This window comes from Typopeltis vanoorti, chromosome 19 (assembly GCF_054136105.1).
Source record: "Typopeltis vanoorti isolate ZY-2024b chromosome 19, IOZ_Tvanoo_1.0, whole genome shotgun sequence".
Taxonomy (NCBI): domain Eukaryota; kingdom Metazoa; phylum Arthropoda; class Arachnida; order Uropygi; family Thelyphonidae; genus Typopeltis; species Typopeltis vanoorti.
Genome location: NC_143567.1, coordinates 80380552 through 80403379, shown reverse-complemented (window position 1 = coordinate 80403379; position 22828 = coordinate 80380552). Strand labels below are relative to the sequence as shown.

General features: G+C 37.7%; 1 protein-coding gene across 1 annotated transcript in view; it reads left to right on the top strand.

The window, feature by feature from the left end:
- LOC150096285 (adenosine kinase-like) overlaps window positions 1-22828 on the top strand; it is a 286808-nt gene that overhangs the window by 239810 nt on the left and 24170 nt on the right. Inside the window, exon 10 of the mRNA XM_090409587.1 lies at window positions 19183-19269. Within this exon, the coding sequence (XP_090265713.1) occupies window positions 19183-19269 (87 nt within the window). The remainder of the gene's footprint in view (window positions 1-19182; window positions 19270-22828) is intronic.

The following is a 22828-nucleotide window of genomic DNA, read 5'->3' as shown; positions in this document are numbered from 1 at the left end:
GTATTCTTGCCAAAGTCCTCCCATGACTTTTGTTTAGCTAGTTTTACACAGTGTTTAGCATTCTTGCATTTGTCTCTGTATTCTCTAAGAGCACAAGCTGACTTATTTGGCGGGAACTTTTGATATGCTTTCTTCTTTTCCTTCACTGCCTCTTTAACTTCCTTTGTCCACCAGGGAGTTCTGATTTTTCTATCCTTGCAGAGACAACCTCACCACATGCCTCTCTGGCAGAATCAAACAATGTTTTCTTCGGAGTTTGCCACTGAATCTCCAAGGTTTGATTCTTCTCAAACTCTTTCATTTTTTCTTCAATAATCTTTGTGTATTTTAGTCTGCAGTTCACATCTGAGAGCTGCTCAACTTTTATTCGCTTTAAAACTTTCTTACATGTTATTCTTTTCAATATGAAATTCAATTTTATCCAGCTCAAGACTAAATAGTGATCACCTCTAATTTCAAATCCTCTGTACACTCTGGTGTCCTGCACCAGGGAGAAAACATCACTATCAACAATAACATAGTCAATGAGACTTTTCTTATTCCTAGCCTCTTCTCTCCATGTGAATTTGTGCACATTTTTATGTTGGAACATGGTGTTAGTAATAACCAGTCCATGTCCTGAGCCGGAATTCAACAGGTATTTGCGATTATTATTAGCTTTGCTCTTTTCTCCAAATTTTCCCAAAATATTGTTGTATGTCTCGCAATCATTTCCTACTCTGCTATTTAGATCCCCAACAAGGACCAACTTTTCCTTTTTCATTGTGTCAGTTGCTTTTTCTAAAGCGTCAAAAAATTCCTCCACTTCTACCTTAGTAGAACCTTCTGTGGGACCATAGGCACAAATAAGTCTCATTGTCCAGTTCCCCATTCTCATATTTGCCCACATTGCTCTACTTGAGACTGACTGCCATTCAAGAAGATTAGCATCGTATTTTGTGTTGAATACTATGGCTACTCCTTCTTTTCCTTGATTGTCATTGTCTGAATATAACATTTTGTATTTATTGATCAGAAAGATCTCACCAGTTTTGGTGTTTTTTGTTTCAGTCACCCCTATTATGTCGATCTGGTACTTATCTAATACCTCCGCTAGCTCCAGTTCTTTGCCATTCATGCTTCTTATGTTGATAGTACCGATCTTTAACTCTGGTAATGTTGAGTTGGGGTGTGTTTTCAGATTTGTTCCTGTAGCTCACTTTTCGCTGTTCACCCTGGTTCCCTGGCGAAAACAACGGGGGGCCTTGTTTAACCGGGTGATGCCCCAGCCGGCATGAAATTTTGTCATGTTTTACCATCATTTTTTATTTTGGTTTAACCAATAAAAATACAATTTGGTCGGCTAAATCCCAAATTGCCAGCTTATTCTCGTTCGTTCAGTATCAAAGTAGATACCCAACAGGGTGCACCACGAGAAGGTGAGGATTGGACATTAGGTCAGAAGCCCTGGTCGGTTCTCTGCATTCCTTTAAAGGCTATGTGGAGGTCTCCTCTCAGTTATACAGCTTTGACCCTTAAGCACCCCTGTTCAAGCAATATGCACATATTTCACTCAACAAGTTTCTCATATCTAATTTATGTCATCTATTCTTTAGCCTCTTAGTCCAGGACAAATTATCACAATTTAACTTTATACATGTCCTGCTGAATATATATATATACTTCAAGATTGTACTTGCAGATCTTCTCTTGACACATATAGCTGAACTGGCTCTTTCATCTCTTATCAAAAAATCTGGTTCTACTGATTTCTTTTCCATCCTGGGCCTCAGCATTTGTGTGGGCTTCCTTTATTTAGCTCCGTCGCGTTTTGGAAGATTTTCGGGGATTGGATCACGTGCAATACTGCTTTTCCGTTTTGGGCTTTAACATTCATGTGGCTTCTTTCCTTTAGCGCTGTCGCATCTTGAAGAATTCCCAGACATGATGCATGTTACGGTTCGACTTTTCCCTAGACAGTTCCCTACTTCTCTTCAGATGTCCAACAGACCCGCAATGCTGGATTCCGAGACACTAAGAGAGGAAACTGTGTTTCTGCCTCTGCATACCAGCATACAGCCGTTGCATCGCTGCCTCTGCCTGCTGCATACTGGATCCGCTGGTTTTGGATACTTCAATGAAAAGAGACCTCTTCATACATCTGACTCTTTTCTTATACTTCCTCTTGTAGTCCCTGGATTGAGGTTTGAGAACCCTTAACATTCCTGTGTAAAAAGTGGGATGTGACCTTCAGAGTTGTTGATTACTTGTTTCCCTCAGAGCACACACACAAAAACAATCTTATTCACTACATGTGGGAGATCCTTAGTTGTTCGCCGCCTTTTGATGCACTGTCCTTGAGACATGCATTAGGTTAAGCTTTGAACAATTGAAGGCACTTTACATTTTACATACAAAGCTTCTAGCTCTTTCTTTGAATTTGGAACCACTTAAAATTGACAGGCAAATTTCTAAGGCATTACCCTTGAAATACACAGCCTAACATTCCTACCGTTTCAATACATACTTGTATGGTTTTCAAATAACAAAAATTATGTTAACTACAGTTAATATAAACTTATATACAAAATTTCCAATAACAAAATTCCACAATCAACGTTAAATTACAGTATCCTTCTTGTACGCTATTTGTGACCTCTGTAGAAGCTAATGCAAAGTTAAGAAAAAATTTCCTACTGCATCGAATTTTACACTACATATCCATTCTATATTTTCTATCTATTATAGTGAGCATATCTAACATGATTTTTATGTTTATAGTCATTTTTACTGTTCAGCCCATTTGTCTGTAGTGCAGCAAGTTGGACAGTTTGTGCTGACTCATTGGTCAATTTTAAAAGTAGTCTCAGAGTTGTTTTTATGTTGTACTTACTCATTGTGTTACATAATAAATTATACTTACCAAGAAAGTATATCTTTGTTTAGTCCTTTATTAACAAAATACAGAATATAATTGTAAAAAAAAAAAAACCTTTGGGGAATTAGTGTGAAGAATGGAATTCTTTTTTATGAGAATAATGACACCTAATTGGGGTTCAGATTTGGCATTCCCAATCATCAAAATTGATTATAATTGCTCATCACATAACCATAGGCCATGGACCATTTACTTATCCCTGAAAGTAAATTATACTTGCCAAGGAAGTATATTCTTGTTTAATTCTTTATCCAAGTATATACAAATAGCCTAGTGATGAAGATACTTCATGAACAGATTGTTTGTTTACACTTAGGATTAACCAAGAATATAATTTCTTGTCAAATGTAGTTTACTTTGCAACCAAGTGGGGAGAGAAAAAAAAATTCTGCAACTATCTTTGATCTAGAGTATTTTAATAGTAAAGTGATACACTTGTTTGCCACTTGTATATGAGAATTGTGATTTCTGCACTAACTGAACCTTGGTTTCTTCCTTGGTCTGGGTAGTCATCTTAGCTTAATGCATAGCCTTATGGACCTCTGAAAAGAAGCATATTTATTGCATTACAGGATCATGAGACAGTTGATGGGAAGTCATTAGCCTCTACATACAAGTAGCATAGTCATGAAGAATACTTTCACATGCAAACTTTGTTTGCTTACACAACTACATTTTACATAATGTTGCAGATATTGACATAAAAGAAAGGGGACATGAATTATTCTAAAGTTATCTTCAGGTTTGGATAATAATTGTAATCTGAGGACTGATTAATGCTATGTTTATAGCCATTGCTAAAAAATTCTTTTCTAGTATTATCAGCTCTTATCATAACAGAGTTGGTGGATGGTATAGGTCTCTTCCGATGTCTTAGAGTGCTAATTATGCTAAGTTCCTTTGACTTGGATGGTGTTGTGATTAATCATTAACACTTTCACGGTTTGGTAAAGAACCCCAATCTAGGCAGCCAGTTTCAAAGAAAAATATCATCTTAGTGGATGTAATGTATAAAATTTCATCATAAAAACATATCTTTTCAAACTAAGTTGAAATACGCTTTAATTCATTACTTTAAAATATTTTCCTTTCTTGTATTTTTCTGTGAAATAATAAAAAAATGGGATTTTACATACTTTAGCATTCCACTAAAGATGGCATCCAGATATTTTGTTCTAATATCACTGATAGTGACAGCAGTACTGTATATTTCAATAGCAATGCTCCTGTGAACAGGAAATACCTACATCACTTAAGTTCTTCATGCTGCAAGGAATCGTCTAAAAACATTCCAGTATATCCAGTTAGGATATACTGGAATGTATATATATAATTATATGTATATAATTTTGGAATGCCAAAATTGGAACAGATATCGGCAAGGATTATCTCCCATTTGTCAGACCATATGGCTATGGGGAGACAAACGAAAGAGGTTTTGAATTGATCAATTTTGCCTCACAAAATGAACTTACCATTACTAACACTCTATTTCCCCATAAACCTTCCAGAAGATGGACATGGACTTCCTCTGATGGTAAAACACACAACCAAATTGACTTTATCCTTGTAAGCACAAGATTTAAAAACTCCATCAACCTCACAAGAACCAGATCATTTCCTGGAGCCGACATTGGCAATGACCACAATATGGTCATTGCAACTGTGAATATGAAAATGAGGGAAAGATTACCTACAAAATCAACTCGTAAAAGATATAATATAGAAAAATTAAAAGATCCCCAAATAAATACACTATATAAATACAAATTAAAACAAATTTTTGACACAAGCTTCAAAAAACATAATAGTATTGAATACCAAATACTTCTCACAAAAGATAACTGAGACAGCTGAAGAAATCCTTGGATACAAAAGGAAAATAAATAAACCATGGATAACCAACAATATTTTGGACCTATGCGACGAAAGAAGATATTTGAAATCTCATATTAATAGTGGTGATAATAGAGAACAGTATAAAAATATTACTGATTATTAAAAAAGAAATCAAACATGCTAGAAACTTATGGATATTGGATATATCCATAAGTATCCAAAAATATAGAAGAGGACTTAAATAAAAATAATTCTAAAAGTGCTTTTTAAATTATCAATAAGCTAACCACACCTTTTATCACAATTAATTGGAGCATAGAAGATGAAGATGGAACTCCTATCATGGATAACCAGAAAATAATTGATAGATGGAAATGTTATGCAACCAAGCTTTTTCAAAAGGACCCTCAACTTACCGAATATTTTAGACGGAATTTTGCCAGGAGGTTCGGAGGAAGGAGATTACCCGATATTAAAAGAAGTTATTGCAGGAGTTGGCTCCTCAAAAATTGGAAAATCACCTGGAAGTGATGGTGTCACAGTGGAACGAAGGAGGTGACATCATCATAGACACCTTGCTAAATTTATTCCAGGACGTATGGAATACAGAGACTTGGCCTTCTGATTAGCAGACTTCTGTCCTTGTACCTATCCCTAAAAAGGGAAACAGCAATAAATGTAGCAATTATAGAACAATAAGCCTTATTAGTCATCCAAGCAAAATCCTGTTAAAAATACTATTGTCAATAATCGAAAAGAAAAGAAAATAAAAAGCAGACCATCAGATGAACAAGCAGGTTTCCGGAAGTCCAGAAGTACAATTGACCATATTTTTTACAATACACATTCTAGGCAAAAAATACATAGAATATAACAAAATAATCTGTCACAACTTCTTAGACCTTCAAAAAGCTTTTGACTCAATATGGCATGAGGCATTATGGAAAATTTTAGAACATTATGGTATTAACAACAAAATCATTAGGATTATTAAATCTCTTTATTCCTCATCTGATATGAGAATTGAAATTAAAAATTACAGCAGTGAACCGTTCTGGGCAGAACGGGGGGTAAGACAGGGATGCATCTTGTCCCCCTCTTCTTTTTAATTGTTTTCTGGAATATGTCATAGATGAAACTCTTTATGAATATGACACTGGAATAGTAGTTGGTGGACTAAGAATAAATAACTTACGTTTCGCTGACGATATCAATCTTCTGGCAGAAAGTGAAGAAGAATTTCAAGAGATAACCAGCTGTGTTTTTGGAACATTAAAAAAAAATATGGATTATACATAAACCTACAAAAAACAAAAACAATAACCTCAAAATCAAACATTGAATTCTTAAAGTTACAAATTGGCAATGAGCAAATTGAGAATGTAAAGAAGTTCACTTATCTAGGAAGCACATTGAGTCAAGATGGTCGTTCAAAAACCGACATTAACTACCGAATTGCTAAGGCAACCGTGGCCCTACAGAAGTTAAAACCATTGTGGGGAGATAACAGAATAGCAATCACAACCAGACTAAGACTAATTGACACCTTGGTGAATTCTGTCCTTTTGTATGGTTGTGAGGCCTGGACTTTATTGAAGGAAGATTATAGGAGACTCCTGTCTTTTGAAATGAAAACTTACAGAAGACTTTTGAGAATTCCCTATACTGCTCATGAAACCAATGAAAATGTCCGAAAACTAATTGACTCAATAGATGGGAGAAAAAGGGAAAATATTCTGACAGTCATCAGAAGAAGACTGATGAAATGGTTCTGACATGTGGAGAGGGCTAATGGCATTCTAAAGCAAACCCTAGAAGGAATCGTTCTGGGATCAAGGGTTAGGGACCGACCTCGATTAAAATGGACTGATAACATCAAAAAATGGACAAATTCCTCTCTTTCTCAACTGACATCAAGAAAAGAGACCGAGACGACTGGAGGAGGCTAGCAAAGAGTATCACCTACAAGCCAGCCATGAATGACCCAATGGTTCATTTAGGACTATGGGAGAAGAAGAATATATATATGCCATAGGCCCCCTGAGACCCAACCTTCCAAGTTCCGGGCTGGTAAGACAAAAAATGTGACATAAAAACATTTCAAATTTCTCTCATCTTTTTATATATATAGAGTAGATATAGGAAAACCTTACTTAATACGATTAATTAATCCATCAATTAATGCACGCTAAGCGAATGCAATAAACAATAAGAATAATTATAATTCACCCATCAGTTAGCATAAATCTGAAAAAAAAAAATACAGTGCAATTTACACTGAAAAATTTGAGAATAAAATCATCAAAGTTAATAAAAATCAATTGCTTAAAATTTTATTTAATGTCTAAACATTTGATTGAGTTACTTTTTTTACAAAAAATTAAGTAAAGATGTTTGAATAGAGCTCGACTTTTTCTTCTTGCCATGAAGTTTGCAATAGCTGGCGATCGCTTTATAAAGATTTCGTTGGACTTCGAAGCTTCTTGCCATATCAGGATCAGCATCGAACAAAATTTCCTTAGCATGTTCAAGTTCTTTTGCATTTAGTTTTCTAGTTGTAACATTCACTTTTTGTTCACAATCCTTATCTTCTTCATATACATGCTGTTCTTAAGTTCCTTTGTATGGCCTCCAAGTAAAAAACCTAGCTCTAACACCCCTGCTAACCACATTGCCCAGCTTCCATGTATGGCCTCTAGTCCTCCCACCACCAGTCCTATTCTCAAAAATATCTTCTGGATTAATCTTATAGAAACCCCTTGAGTAATTTGAATGTCTCAATCATACACCCTTTTTCTACCTATCAACCAATTTTTGCACCCCACAAATCTTCAACCTATTCTCATAAGGGTAATTCCACAGACCTGCTATCATCTTGGTCACTCGTCTCTGGATCCTCTCCACCTCCTCTCCATCAAGAAGAAACCCTGGCACCCATATCTGCGCACAGTAGTCTAGATAGGATCTTATCAAGGCTTGATACAGAGGAACAATAACTTGTTTGTCTCTGCTTGTTAAAGTATTTTTCAGAAGCCAAGTGATTTGATGAGCTGATTTAGCCAATTTTGCGATGTGCCCGCTAAACTTCAACTCCCTATTCACCAACACTCCCAAATCCCTGGCCTCATCAATCTCCTGGAGTACAGTTCCACCAATGTGATATACTGCTGCTATTCACCCCAAAATGCATAACCTTACACTTTGCCACATTAAATTGACATCCATTTTTCTTAGCCTAGTCCTCGAAACTATCCAAATCATCTTGCAAAATTTTTTACATCCTGTGCACTCACAATTGCTCTACCCAACTTTGCATCATCAGCAAACAAGTGAACACTTCCTCTCAGATCCTTTCCTATATCATTAATGAACAAATTGAAAAGTAGTGGTCCAAGAACAGAACACTAGTGGTGTTCTGTTCTTGGACCAGTGCTTTACAGCACACCACTAGTCGCAAGCTGTCTTTTGCACTCAACTCCTGAATAAACCACTCTCTGGTATCTCTCCATCAACCACTATCCTATCCATCCCCATCTGCTCCATTTTACTAATTAGAGTTCCATGTGGTATCTTGTCAAAGTCCTTAGCAAGATCCAGTAGAATCACTGTAAACCCATTACCCTTATCCCGTTCAGCCATTCACTCTATTATAAAACGTGAGCAAGTTACTGAGGCATGATCTACCCTTCACAAAACCATGTTGTCCCCTATACAGTCCCATTTTCATATCCCATTTTCATCTATCCAATCCTGTCTTCTTCATAATGATTCCTGATATGCTAATCGGTTGGTAATTTACAGCAGTAGCCTTGGAACCTCCTTTATGCAGTGGAACTATTTCCCCTCTTTCCACCCCCCTCGGGACTAACCCAGACCCGAGACTCAAATTAAACAAAATGGTCAAGGGTACTGACAATTCTTTAGCCGCTTCACATACGACATGAGCTGGTATACCATCCAATCCCACAGATGTATTGACATTGAAGTTTTGCAATAGACTACTCACCTCCACTTCATTCACCACAGTACCCATATAATCTATTGGTTCATTCATTTCTGCAATGTCACCACCTGGATGATATATTCTTGCAAAGTGCTCGCTCAGTAATTCAACTATATCAACTGATTCAGTTACCTCCCTACCATCGGCATTCTTTAAAATCATTCTGCCATATACATTTTTTCTTTTACTTGCAATGTACCGAAAAACTGTTTGGGATTCTCTTTAGCCTGCATGGCCAATGTTCTTTCATAATCTGTTTTTGCTTTTCTTACCACACTCGTGACCCTTCTGGCCTGGGCTTTATACTGTTCATGTGCCTGCCCGTCACCTTTCTCCTTAAATTCCCTCCGTAGTTTCTTTTTTTGCAGCTCAAGCTTAATGGTGTTATTCATCCATTTAACCCCTACTTGATTTATTATTCAGACTCTAGGTATACAGTCAGCCATTGCTTCATACAAACACTTCTTAACCTCCTCCCATGCACTATCAACTTCTAGCCCTTGCAGTTGTACATGCTATGGCACTGAACCAATCAAACTCCTAAGCTTGTCATACTTACCATCCCGATAATTCCACACGTATCCTGTCTTAATTGTAAATTCAACACCTTTAGCCACCTCCCAAGTCAAGACCCTATGATCACTCTCACCAATTGGTTGCAACGTGGTCATATTCGTTACAGCCAAATTCTCAGATGCAATTACTAGGTCAAATATTCTCTGACCCCTAGTATTTTCCATTACATGCTGTCGCAGATAGTTATCCCTTAATAACCGCATAAAATCCAATTACTTCCTCCCGTGTGTCCTCTCCTCCTTCCAATCAATGTTACCATAGTTGAAATCTCCCATAATAATTGTTCTCCTTCCACTCATTTCTTCTATTTGCTTATGCATACTATCTCCACCATCTTATTCCATCCCCTGGTCTATAGCAGCACCCAACTGTATATTTTGTTCTGCTAGTTTCAATCTCACACCAAGTAGCCTCAAATGTGCTCTTTTCTTTATCCTGCAGTTCCACTTTTATTTTCCTTGGCTGCAGCTCATCAGCTATCATCAATAACACTCCTCCCTCCATTTTATTCTCCCTGCCACTCCTGAACATACCATACCCCTCACATTCAATCCCACTAGCTGTGTCATCTTCTGTCAGCCATGTTTCACTAATGTCAATAACCTGTGGTCTGGAAGTGCCAACCAAGGCCAAAAATTCTTCCTTCTTGTTCCTAATACTTTTGGCATTAGTATACATGAATTGAAGCCGATTTGTCCCATCCCTATTTTGATGCCTTATACTAACTATCCCATTCTGATTCATGGTCTGTCCTACTCGCTTGGGCATATTACACACATTCACACACTCAACTGTCTCCCTAAAGTCTGCATATCTACCCCCCCCCCTTAATAAATCTAGTTTCCCTGATTCTGCACATTCACTTTCACTACATTAGACAACACCTTTTCAAGTCTCCGTACACCAAATCCATTCAAATGTAAACCATCCATTTTATATAAAATCCTTTCGCCCATCGAACTCATTCCACAAATTCCACACTACTCATACTGCATAATTCACGCATAAAGTCATTAGTAATTATGGTCCTCCTTCTATACTCTTCACTGTCATACCGTGGCAACAGACTCTCCATCCTAACTCTCTCACTCTTCTCTTTTGCTATCTCAAGCAATTCCTTCACATCCTCCCTCATAGCCATTTTGTTTCCTTTCAAATCATTTGTACCTGCTACCATTATCAGTTCTTTCACCTGCTGCTTTTGCATTCTAATTGACTCGCTTACATTCTTAACGTTCACACCAGGTTGGTACAATTTTTTAAACTCTCAACTAACACATCTCTTGCTAAGGAATTTCCATATAACACTCGTTCTTTCATTTTGTTTACACTCACTATCATACCCTTATTTTTTCTATCATACTTTTGCCGATTATTAGTCGGTACGCTTGAGTAAACATTTTTGCCAGCGCTCCAGCTGCCGATTTGCCCTATGTATCGCTCTGCATAATAGAGCAATCTCGCTCGTTGCGTCAGTGTCATCATTTTTATTCTCTGATGACTCATTCAATCGTTCTTTATGTTTACCTTCATTCTCACTTTCAGCGCCACTCTCACAGTTATCAGGTACTACCTCGCAAATATCACCATTCATACCTCGCATATCACTGTTATCTAGATTCTCACTTTCAACAACGATATCACTCGCACGACCTGCAACACTCTTTGAATCCTCACATTCTTTACACTTTTTGCACACATTCACTCCACTATTGTTGTTTAACCAGATCCCAACTGCTCTCCTCAATGCATACATTTCACAAACAGTACAAAGAATCAAATACTTTAAGTACACTGAATCAAATCCTTTAAGTTAAAATTTTTAGACAAATATGGTGACCAGGACGCCATCTTTGTATTCCTCTTTATGTTAACCATGTGCACAGATAATCGTATCTATCAATTTACTATTAAAATACTCAAAAAAACACACAAAAATCACCCAGACACGCTAAAATACTAAAAGTAAACAATACTATGCAAATTCACCAATTATTACCCAAAATATCACTTATCCATTCAGGAGCTATCCACAAACACTACATACCATGTAGCCCTCTAGTGGAGGACACTAGATTATGTACAAAACATGAGCAATCATGTTTGTAATTGCCGTGGGTATTTATTAGACTGTAGTTTTTTTGTACAATACAAGAGTTGTATTCACAACACTTGAGACATTTGAAGAGTTGTCTATAATTGACTTGATTAGATCCATTAATTTCACAAAAAATCACTTTCACTCCAGGATATCTAAAGTGCTTTTGTGCACTTACAGCAGGTTTCGCATAGTTTGTGACCCTCGCTTCTCTTTGTATTCTTATAGCATTATCTTATATTCCATTTATTGGCATTAAAGAGTACAAAACTGTTGCTACTTCATAATCTTGTCAATGCTAGCTTCTCATTTTTTGTTAAATTATGCTTCATTGGGTTTATGTTATTTAAAAAGTTCACCGTTTCTAATCTGTTGATTTTGGAACAGCGATATAATTCAGTCCTTTTTAAATTAAGTGTTAAATGCATGCTGATGAAAGAACATTTACCCAGAAACATTGATTATGTAGATCTCAGTAGACTACAGTGATTAGTTATATTGCATATGAATACTGTGGCTGAGCTAAAGATTAAATCCAAGAACCATTGCTTTTAGCAAACAGAATACTAGGATTTAATCCTTAGCTCAACAATATCTGCAATATGTTCACATGCATCATCATCAAATCACTTCAGGCACTGAAAATCTGCCCACCTAAATTCATTCATAAACATTATGCCACATTATGGATTCAAATGCACAGTGTATTTAGTTTTGGAGATGCATTCACTCATTCATCTAGGCTAACCCAAGTTAACCTGGCTGAATGAATGAATGAAACAGCTATTGAACTTTGGTTAGCTGAGTGAAACAGCTAACCCAAGTATAATCTCCCTCCATAACTCCAGACTACTGTTTTCCTCATTTCCACCTATTTGTAAAACCTACCTTAAAGCAGGAGATAGGGTTGATCTCATTACCACACAGCTGTACTCTACAGTATTTATTACTTCCTCATTCTATATGCAGTTCTTGCTGCACTGTTAATAAATAAGTGACACGCTAACTACTCATTAAAAAATGACTGATGGAGTTCCATGATTCATGCATCAGTTGAATGAATTAATAACTGATAATTCATCGTTTATCAGGCAATCTAAGCATTCTTTCTTACTCTCTTGAGGAAACACCAACTTACTGAAAAATGGAAACAATTATTTAATAAAATGTATGTCAGAAAGTTCAAATTAAAATACACTTTTAATGATAGTTATTTTTCATTTAGTGAGTTCTCATGGCGTTTTCTATATAGTGAGTTGGCCTAGACTTTCACAAACATCATATTTCATAAGTTTTTCATAAGAACATGCTGTTGATTACACTCTTAAAATATAGTGCTGGGTTATTGATAATCAGCCTACTGATAAGTAAGAAAACCATAGCAAATGTTATTGCTGCTGCTAATAAGAATGCAGTAGTTGGAAAAATATCCATACAGAGACCTTCAGGATGGAACAGCCATGTCTATAAAAGATGACTGTTCTGCAGTTGGTAACAGTGATCATTCTGTACTAACCTGGGAAGTGGCTCAGTACAGGCTGAACTTAAAAGTAGGAAATGATTACTGAAGGGAATTGTAGGTTTGATCCTATGGTATCAGTTCTTAAATGAGGGAGGATATCAGCAGTGCATGGGAAGTATTTAAAAAATACATCAGTGCTGCAATATTGGAGTTCAAAGAATAAACATGGTTGGATTGAAATGGTTGTACAGTCTTATTAAGTAAGAGATTCTTAAAGAAAAAGAATATGTGAAAGGTATACCATATGCCAAAAAGAATTCTGTTACGTTGTAAGTAAAAGTATGAATATGAAAATATCTATGATAAGTACCGGTAGCAGAGGAGATTTGTTCAACTAATGAGCGGCCATTTTGCTTAGAGCTATCCACCTGGTGTATGCAGTACTCAGATTAATGCTATCTCCTTGAGGAGATAGCATTTATAAAGCTGTTGCACAAACTTAATAAGAATTTGGCAATAGGAGCCAACATGATATCAGCATGGATGCTAAAGAACTGGCTGAGCCTTTGTCTAGACTGTATAATTTGAGACATAGCATAGGGATAATTCCACAGGAGTGAAAATAATGTATGATTATCCCATTGCACAAAGGCTGATGTATCTAGCTATGGACCTATCAGCATTTATGTAGTGTAACTGTCAACGCATTTCAACGCAAAGGGAAAGGTCATGTTTGAGTAGCTTGCTCACATTTTATAATGTAATGGACTTTGGTAATACATTGGACTTTGCTAAAGCTTTTGACAAGATTAAGCTTGGAAGGCGGTTGCATAAATTGGAAGATATGGGATTGCATTATAAATTACTAGTTTGAATAAGAGGATTGGCTTGCACAGATATTAAAAAGTATTGTGTGGGGGGATGGGAGTCTACAAGATTTAAGGTGACTGGTAATGTATCCCAGGTATCAGTCCTTGGGTTATTGTTATTCAATTTTTATATTAATGATACTGGGAATGATTTAACAGTAGATATACAGCTATTTGATGATGATGCAAAGATGGGCAGGGTAAGAAGAAATGCAAGTAATATGCAGTAATTGCAGAATGATTTGAATTGCTGGAATTACAGGCATGTGAAAATGGCTGTCAGTTCAGTGGTGTTATAAATGAAAAGAGTTATTATGCACTTTGGTGTAATGAGGTATATAATGGCATATTATGACAGAATTATGCTGGAAAAACTAACCAGGATAGGGATCTTGGAGTTTAGTGGATGGAAGAAGTTCAGGAATCAAATAGCAAAGAGTATGAATACAACTCAGAACATACTTGCAATCCTGAAACAAACTCTAACATATGAGAATAAGGTCATTCCCCCCTCTTTATGAGGTTTTGATATGAACTCATCTGGACTGTTGTGCACATATCTGGTCTCTTGGTTTCTGAGGTGATGTGGATACAGTGTAAAGAGTACAAAGAAAATTAAAGATGATAACTGGACTGCAGAATGTAGATTCTGAAGTGAGATTGAGAATTTGTGAACTGCAAATGCTAGCAGACAGGAGAAAGAGGGATGATAGATAGAAACCTATGAACTTCTGAAAAGGTTATATAGGATGCCAGTAAATTGAATTTTTCATTTTATGGGCAGGGGATAGAGAGGACGGAGTGCATTCATGGAAGTTGAGAGTGATTGCAGTCAAAAAAGGATGATAGATATTTTTCCCTCTCATAGAGCGGTCAGACTGTGGTGGCTTGCATTTGGAGATTGTGAGCGCAATTAGTATCAATGACTCCATGGAGGTCTCTTCTAATAATAATAATTATTATTATTATTATTATTCAAGGTGATGTAGAGAGCTTGCAGAATGATTTTAATATGTTGAGAGCATGAGCAAAAGATATTAGATGGCAGCTTAATCGAGAAAAGTAAATGCATTTTGGAATGAAAAGATTACCAGCTATGTACTAAATTGAGGAGACAGGGATTTTGCAGTGTTATTGTTATTAAGAGAGACCTCCAGGGATTCATTGATAGAGGCTATACTATACACACCAGCTATCACACTTATTCTTGAATTCATTCACACTGCTTGCAACATCCAATGGCATTCTATTCCAATCACACACCACCCTATGAGAGAAAAATCTAGCCCTCACACCCTTCTTAGTGCCATTCATTCTCAGCTTCCAAGGATGCCCTCTTGTCCTTTCCACACTCTCCATAAATTGAAAAATTTCATCAACTGAAATCCTGTATGACCCTTTCAGAAGTTTTTAAGTCTCAATCATATCATTCCTCTTTCTCCTGTTTACTAGTGTCTGCAGTCTACAAATTCTCAATGTCTTCATAATCAGTATGCCACAATCCTGATAACATTTTTAACAATCTCCTTTACACTCTCTCCACTGTATCAGAATCACAACGGAAACCAGGAGACCAGACCTGCACACAATAGTCCAAGTGAGGTCTTATCAAGGCCTTGTATGTAAAGAGGCAAAACAACATCCTCATCTTTACAGGTGAAACTGGGCAAATCTGCCACAGAGATGTTTGACATGATTCGTGAAGTTTACAGTGATGCTACAATGAGTCGTTCAAGGTATTTTGAGTGGCAGGCGCACTTCAAGAGCGGAAGAACATCACTGGAAGACGGCAAGAGATCAGGAAGGCCTTCAACGAGCTCAACCCCCCTCCCCCCGAAAATGTTGAAACCATTCGGCAACTTGTGCATGAGGATCATAGGAGAACACTCCATAACATTACTGCCATTGTCAGTGTGTCATGCTGAACAGTCCAGGCAATCCTCACATATGATTTGAACATGCGCCATGTTACTGCCAAGTTTGTCCCCAGGCTGCTGACCCAGGACCAGAAGGAATACCGTGTTGAAGTCTGCCAACAACTCTGTCAGCGTGCTATGGATGATGCTTCCTTCATGTCGAGGATCATTACTGGTGATGAAACTTGGGTGTATGGGTCACTGAGACGAAGAAACAGTCTTCACAGTGGAAGAGCCCATCTCCATGACCGAAAAAGGTGAGGCAGGTCTGCAGCTCGACCAAGTGCATGCTCATCATCTTTTTCGACTTTCGCAGCATTGTGCATCGAGAATTCATCCCCAGGGGCTCGTCAATAGGCGAGTTCTACTGCCAGGTTTTAAGGCATCCGAGGGAGGACATTCGGCAAAAGCGACCGGATTTGTGGTGCATGAAAAACTGGATGCTCCATGACGACAATGCATTCTGTCACTGAGCTCTCCTCACACGTGAGTTTCTCGCCAGAAACAACATGATCTCACTTCCGCACCCTACTCGCCAGATTTGGCTCCTGCAGACTACCCTCCTCCTGAAGATGACGATCCAGCTCAAAGGTTGCCATTTTGACAATGTTGCGGAGATCCAGCGTGAATCGCAGAAGGTGCTCGACACACTTTGAAAAGAAGACTTCCAGGACACATTCCAGAAGTGGCAGGAATGCTGGGAGCGCTGTATTGCTATGCAAGGGGACTATTTTGAAGGTGATAGTGTGTAAACGTCCATAAATAAAGTAATTTCTCGTAAACAGAGCTAGTCTCAGCTTTTTGATACCACCTTTGTATCAAGGCTTCGTTTGTAAAGAGACAAAATGACATACTTACCTTTACAGGTGAATGTTTGTTTCACTATTGCAATTATCTTTTGAGTTGTATTCACAATCTTTGCTACATGGCCCCTGAACTTCAACTTCCTATCTACTAACACCCTAAGATCCCTGGCCTCATCAGTTTTCTCTAGCCCAATCCCACCAATATAATATGACATTGATATCTAATCACGCCAAAGTGAATGAGTTTACATTTACTGACATTGAAATGATATCCATTTTCCCATGCCCACAATTCCAGCCTATTCAAATCAATCTGCAAGTACTGCATATCAGCAGCATTCCTGACAGCCCTACCTATCTTAGCATCATCATCAGCAAATAGCTGTATATCGCTTGTCAAATCCTTCCCAATATCATTAATGTACAAATTGAATAACAGTGGACCAAGCACTGATCCTTGTGGTACACCACTGTTACCTTAAATCTCGCAGACTCGCATTCCCCATATAGCACTTATTGATACCTGTCAGTCAGCCATCCCCTTATCCATGTTAATATTCTATAATCCAAACCCACATTCTCCAATTTATTTAGCAGTCTACCATGCTGTATTCTGTCAAAAGTCTTAGCAAAATCCAGAAGTATCATGGTGTATCCATTCCCCTTGTCTAGTTCAATGGTAACATTGTTATAGAATATGAGCAAGTTGCTAAAACATGACTTTCTCTTAAACCCTTATTGCTCATTGTAAAAAAATTCACTGTCAACCCGTTTCTGAATGTGAACCCTAACCAATTTTTCCAAAATCTTCACCACCACTCCTGAGATACTAATTGGTTGATAGTTGGATACATCAGTCTTTGCACCACCCTTGTGCAATGGAATTACCATACATTCTTTCCATTCCCATAGAATCTTCCTTGTTCTGAGATAGACTCATATTAAACAGCCTAGTCAAAATGAACAGCCAGTTTGGCTTAACACCCTTTTAGCACATGTGCTGATATCTCCATCAGTTTGTGCAATAGCTCTAATACCTCGTCCTCATACACCTGAGTGTTTTCATCCAGTGAGCTCAGTATTGTGTACACCAGGTTGATAGCTCTTAACAAAATGGACACTCATTAGTTGAACAACCTCTTCTGCATCTGTAAATAAACCTCATGCCATCTGCATTTATTATTATTACATAACACCTCCAGGGAGTTCAAAGACTCATCGAGGGAGGGCATCTACTCTACAAGTTTCTGACTCCACCAACTGCAGTTACCTTCATCTATCGCCAACCACCACTAGTATTTTGATAGACAATCACAATTTAGAAGAGTTATTCTTTCATATTCATTCTTTCTTTTACTTGCAGCATATCAACAGAATTCTTGTGGGTTGTCTTTTCATACTCTGCCAGTTTTAGAAAATAAACTGGCTCTGCCAGTTTCTTTTCATACTCAGACTTTCTTTCTATACAACAATTGTGATCAGTATACTTCTCATTTGCCTGTAACCTTTTCTGAATGGAACATTCATAAACTTAGTCACTTCCCAAGTGAGTACCACATGATCACTGTCACCAACTGGAGGCAGAATAGTTACATCTTTAACTAAAACACACTCTGACACTAATCAAATCTAACACTCTTTGAACTCTAGTTCCTTCTGTCACGTGCTGCTCGAGGACAGTGTCTTGCAACAGCTCAATAAATTAATTTTCATTCTTATGAGATTCCACTGCTACCCAATCAATATTTGGATAATTAAACTCTTTTATTGGGTAGAGAATGTAACTTTGAAGTGCATATTGCAGAGGTGACCAAGTTAGCTCATGCTCGGGTTTGGTCACTTCAGTTTCTTGGGATCAGTAAAGGTTGGAGAGCATCCAGTGATAAGGGACAAGATGGCAGTTATTCTGTGGAATGCTCTCTATAATAACAATAGATTGAAGGCTTGTGAGTTGCAAAACTATGTTGATAGACAGAAAAAAGAGGGATAAAAAAACATTTTAAATTACTAAAAGGGTTTTATAGGATTGACAGTGGAAATATTTCGGTACTTGGCACAGAAAGATGACATCTATGGAAATTGTGCAAGGGTGTGAGAACCAGATTTTTTTGCTTGGAGAATGATGAATGAGTGGAATGGGCTTTCAGAGTTTTCAATGCATTCAAGCAGTATGATATTGTGTTGCTCTTTTGTGATTAGTCTTTGCCCACCTTTTGGTTAAGACCCAAGAAGAAAGTAATATTCTTTTTTTAGATAAACATATAATTTTAAATACTGGAGAGTAAAACAGTGCTTATGGCATGAACCTTATTTTCATTAAAGCTAGAATTTAATTTTAGAGAATTCCTAGTTCACTAAAAGAAATAAATGGTACAATCGACAGATTCACATCATTAAATAGAAATCTAAATACCACTGTTTTAATGAATGAATGAAAGAAAACTAATTTATTTATATATATATATAGAGAGAGAGAGAGAGAAATGGATTTGAATGAATGCCAGTCAAGGATAAAAGTGTTTTAAGAGCCAAGGGGGGGGGGGGACATCTTTATTGTCTTCCTGATACAAATTTTAAAAAGCATAATAAAATAAATTGTTACATTAAATGTGATTGTATTTTAATTTAAATGAAAAAAAAATCATAAATTGCTGATAAATATTATTTATTTTATATACCTTATACATTATTTTCAGATGATGTGATAACAGAACACCATGTTGTTCCTGTAGAAACTGAAGACATTGTTGATACAAATGGAGCAGGTGATGCTTTTGTTGGAGGTAGGAAGCATTTTATTTTTTGTGTGCATTTGCACATGCATCTATTCCTACATACACATATATAATTTTCTGTCATATTGAATTGAAAGTGACTGCAAATGCTGCTGTAGAGCAGCACTTTTATACATTTACTTTCTCTCTGAGTTTTAGAAAATGAAAAGTAGTAGTGCATTATAAGAATGACATGGAATGATTCACTATAAGATGGTCTGGAACCAAACATGTTGTATGACTAGGGTATGCCTGTATACATATTAGTTCCAACCTTGATTGTTGTTTTCTTTCCTAATATCTGTAAACAGTACCTCTTTATCTAACAAATCCAAATTTCAGTTGCAATTGAAACTTGCTTATGATTATTGTTTATTTTTTTTACTTCAACAAGAAACTCTGCTCTTGAGACCAAACATGGAACTTTTTCATCCTACTTCAGCCTCCATCAAGTAAGAAAGTGGTCTCACACCACGTGATGAAATTCCTCTCTCTCTCTCATGTAAGGACAATCAAACATCTGTAGCCCAGTTCTTTGAGAGCATGTGTGTTAACCACTTGCCCAACCAACAAACTTAATGCTGTTTTGTTACTAAATAGCTTAGTGAAATAACAACGTAGACTAGGATAAACCTTAAAATAACTTTTTAATACAAATCCAATATTTTGGCAACATCACGTTGCCATTTTCAACAGGGACTTGTGAGCAAGACACGTGAACGCAGGCACAACAAACAGTAAATGAGGACGAAGCAGGAAGCTATTCTTTCTCCTAAAGTCCTACCGGTGCCCCGTAGCTGGCAATGTTGGCATTCTTGAGCGATTGGGCTGAGGTCTTCTGGTGTAGGTTTCCCAAATTTGAGGCGGTCTCATGCAGCCAAATTTGTTGAGGTTTGGATTGTTTCTTAGAGCTGAGGCCGATTCCACGAAAAGCCTTTTGTACTTGTATTTACCACGGTGAATGATCGTGGCTTTCTTCCACCGTATTCTATGGCGGTATCCAGAGCATGGTCTGCAAGACCAGAGCGGCTGTATTTGTGGAACCGGATGTAGTCCTTGTGTTCTGTAAGTCTGATATTGGCTGTCCTGCCTGTTTGGCCAAAGTAGGACAGCTTACAGCTGCAAGGGACCTGGTATATATCAGGTAGGTCTAGGGGGGGGGGAGGTTGGTCTTTAGTGGAGCAGATAAGGGATGCCAATTTCTTATATGGTCTGTAACAAGAAGTTAAGCTGTGTTTTTTTAGGATTTTTGTAATTTTTTCTGAGGTGCTTCTGATATAGGGTAAGGTGATGGATTTAGAGTAATACTTGTTGTGTGTGGGGGGGGGGGGGGGGGACTTTATTGGTTTCAATATTTTTTTTGGATTGTTTGGGGAGGGTAGTGTGGATTTGTATTAAAAAGTTATTTTAATGTTTATCCTAGTCTATGTTGTTATTTCCCTAAACTATTTAGGAATAATGCATAACCAATGTCTAAGCCTTTCCACTAGAATTACGATAATCCACGGAGATTCTACCGCACGTAAAGCCTGCTATTACGGTAAAATGAAATTGAAGCTATCGAGACAACTTAATCGTCTCGCATTCCTAAAACGCTGCCGGGATAACCAGGTAATTCCTAACTGTGTTAAAATGAAGCACCGTTTCTCTTCGCATTTATTATCGTGCCAGCCAAGCGTTGCTCGGGGAACAAATCGCTACTATTCACCATTTCCTGAGTGATGCTAACTTAGCTATCCAGGCACTTGAAGATGACCTTTCAAGCATCTTAAGCCACGAAATGTAGTCTATTTTGCATGACATCTCGTGCACTGCAGCGGAGAAAGAATTTAAAAAAGTACGAGATCGACACATCAAAAAATTTGAAAATTTAATAAAGAAGAACGCGATCTCTAAACTGCAACTTCCTACCGAAATAGTAGTCAACCTTTCTTCATGTATTGTGAAACCTGAAGCCCTCTCACGTGGCCACAACTTCGCCATTGCACCCAGAAGAATACCTGCAGAGGATATTATGATACAAGTGGAACGTGGGATACGACACCTTCCTAACCACGTCGCCAACGATATCAGACTGGATGTAGTTTGTGTTCTGACCAAAGCAACACCACTTAAAGCCAACATGCCCATTAAAGAAATTAAATCTCTACTGGAATTAAAGAAAAACAAGGAAATAATAATCACCAAAGTGGATAAAGGAAACGCCACAGTATTGCTTAACCAAAAGGATTATACAGGTGAGCTGAAAGCTCTATTGTTAGATCAGGCTACTTACCTCCCTGTCGAATACAATCCCACCAACTCACAAATCAGAAAACTCCACAGGCTCCTTAAGAAGGTCACTTCTTGGCCTGTAGAAGTCACCAACAAATTAAAACCATTTAACTCCATACCCCCCACCCATATTTATGGACTACCAAAAATACATAAGGAAAATGTGCCATTATGTCCCATAGCGGATGGCATTGATTCCCCCACATACAAACTAGCTAAACATTTGGCCAAAGCTCTCACACATTATACTGGCAACACAACTTCATACATAAAAAAAAAAAACTCAGCCCACTTCAAAGCCAGCATAGAAAACCTTATGCTCAAACACACTGACATAATGATCAGTTTTGATGTCTCCTCCTTATTCACAAATGTCCCACCCAAAGAATCCTTAGAGCTAATCCAAGTTTCCTCCCGATATCACAGCCCTATTTCAGTTCACAATGAACTCAGGCTATTTTGTTTGGCAAGGAAAATTCTACAAACAAATAGAGGGGACAGCAATGGGTTCTCCACTCTCCCCACCCTTGGCCAACTTTTATATGAAGATGTTTGAAGAGAAAGCCTTAAACTCTGCCCCACAAAAACCAACCATTTGGCTTCGATATGTAGATGATATGTTCGCTCTTTGGCCACATGGCTCGGATGCACTCCTCTCCTTCCTAACACACTTAAACAACCAACACCCCAGAATCACATTCACCTTGGAAGAAGAAAAAAACAACTGCCTTCCTTTCTTAGACTAGTCACCGCCAGCCTGATGGAACCTTGGTTTTCTCAGTCTATAGAAAACCCACCGATACAGGCAGATACATTCACCAACAATCCCACCACCACCCTTCCTCACAACAATATGGTGTCATTAAGACACTACACAACAGGGCTAAACTTATCTGTTCAAATGACAATGCCCTCACCACAGAACTAAACTACATTCTCCACACTTTCTCAGCCAATGGCTACCCTCCCAAAACAATCCAATAAACCACAACCCCACTCCCCCCCCCCCCCCCGTCACAACAAGGATTACTCTAAATACATCACCTTACCCTATATCAGAGGCACCTCAGAAAAAATTACAAAAATCCTAAAAAAACACGGCTTAACTTCTTGTTACAGACCATATAAGAAATTGGCATCCCTTATCCACTCCACTAAAGACGAACCTCTCCCCCCCCACACACACCTACCTGGTGTATACCAGGTCCCTTGTAGCTGTAAGCTGTCCTACTTTGGCCAAACAGGCAGGACAGCCAATATCAGAATTACAGAACATAAGGACTACATCCGGTTC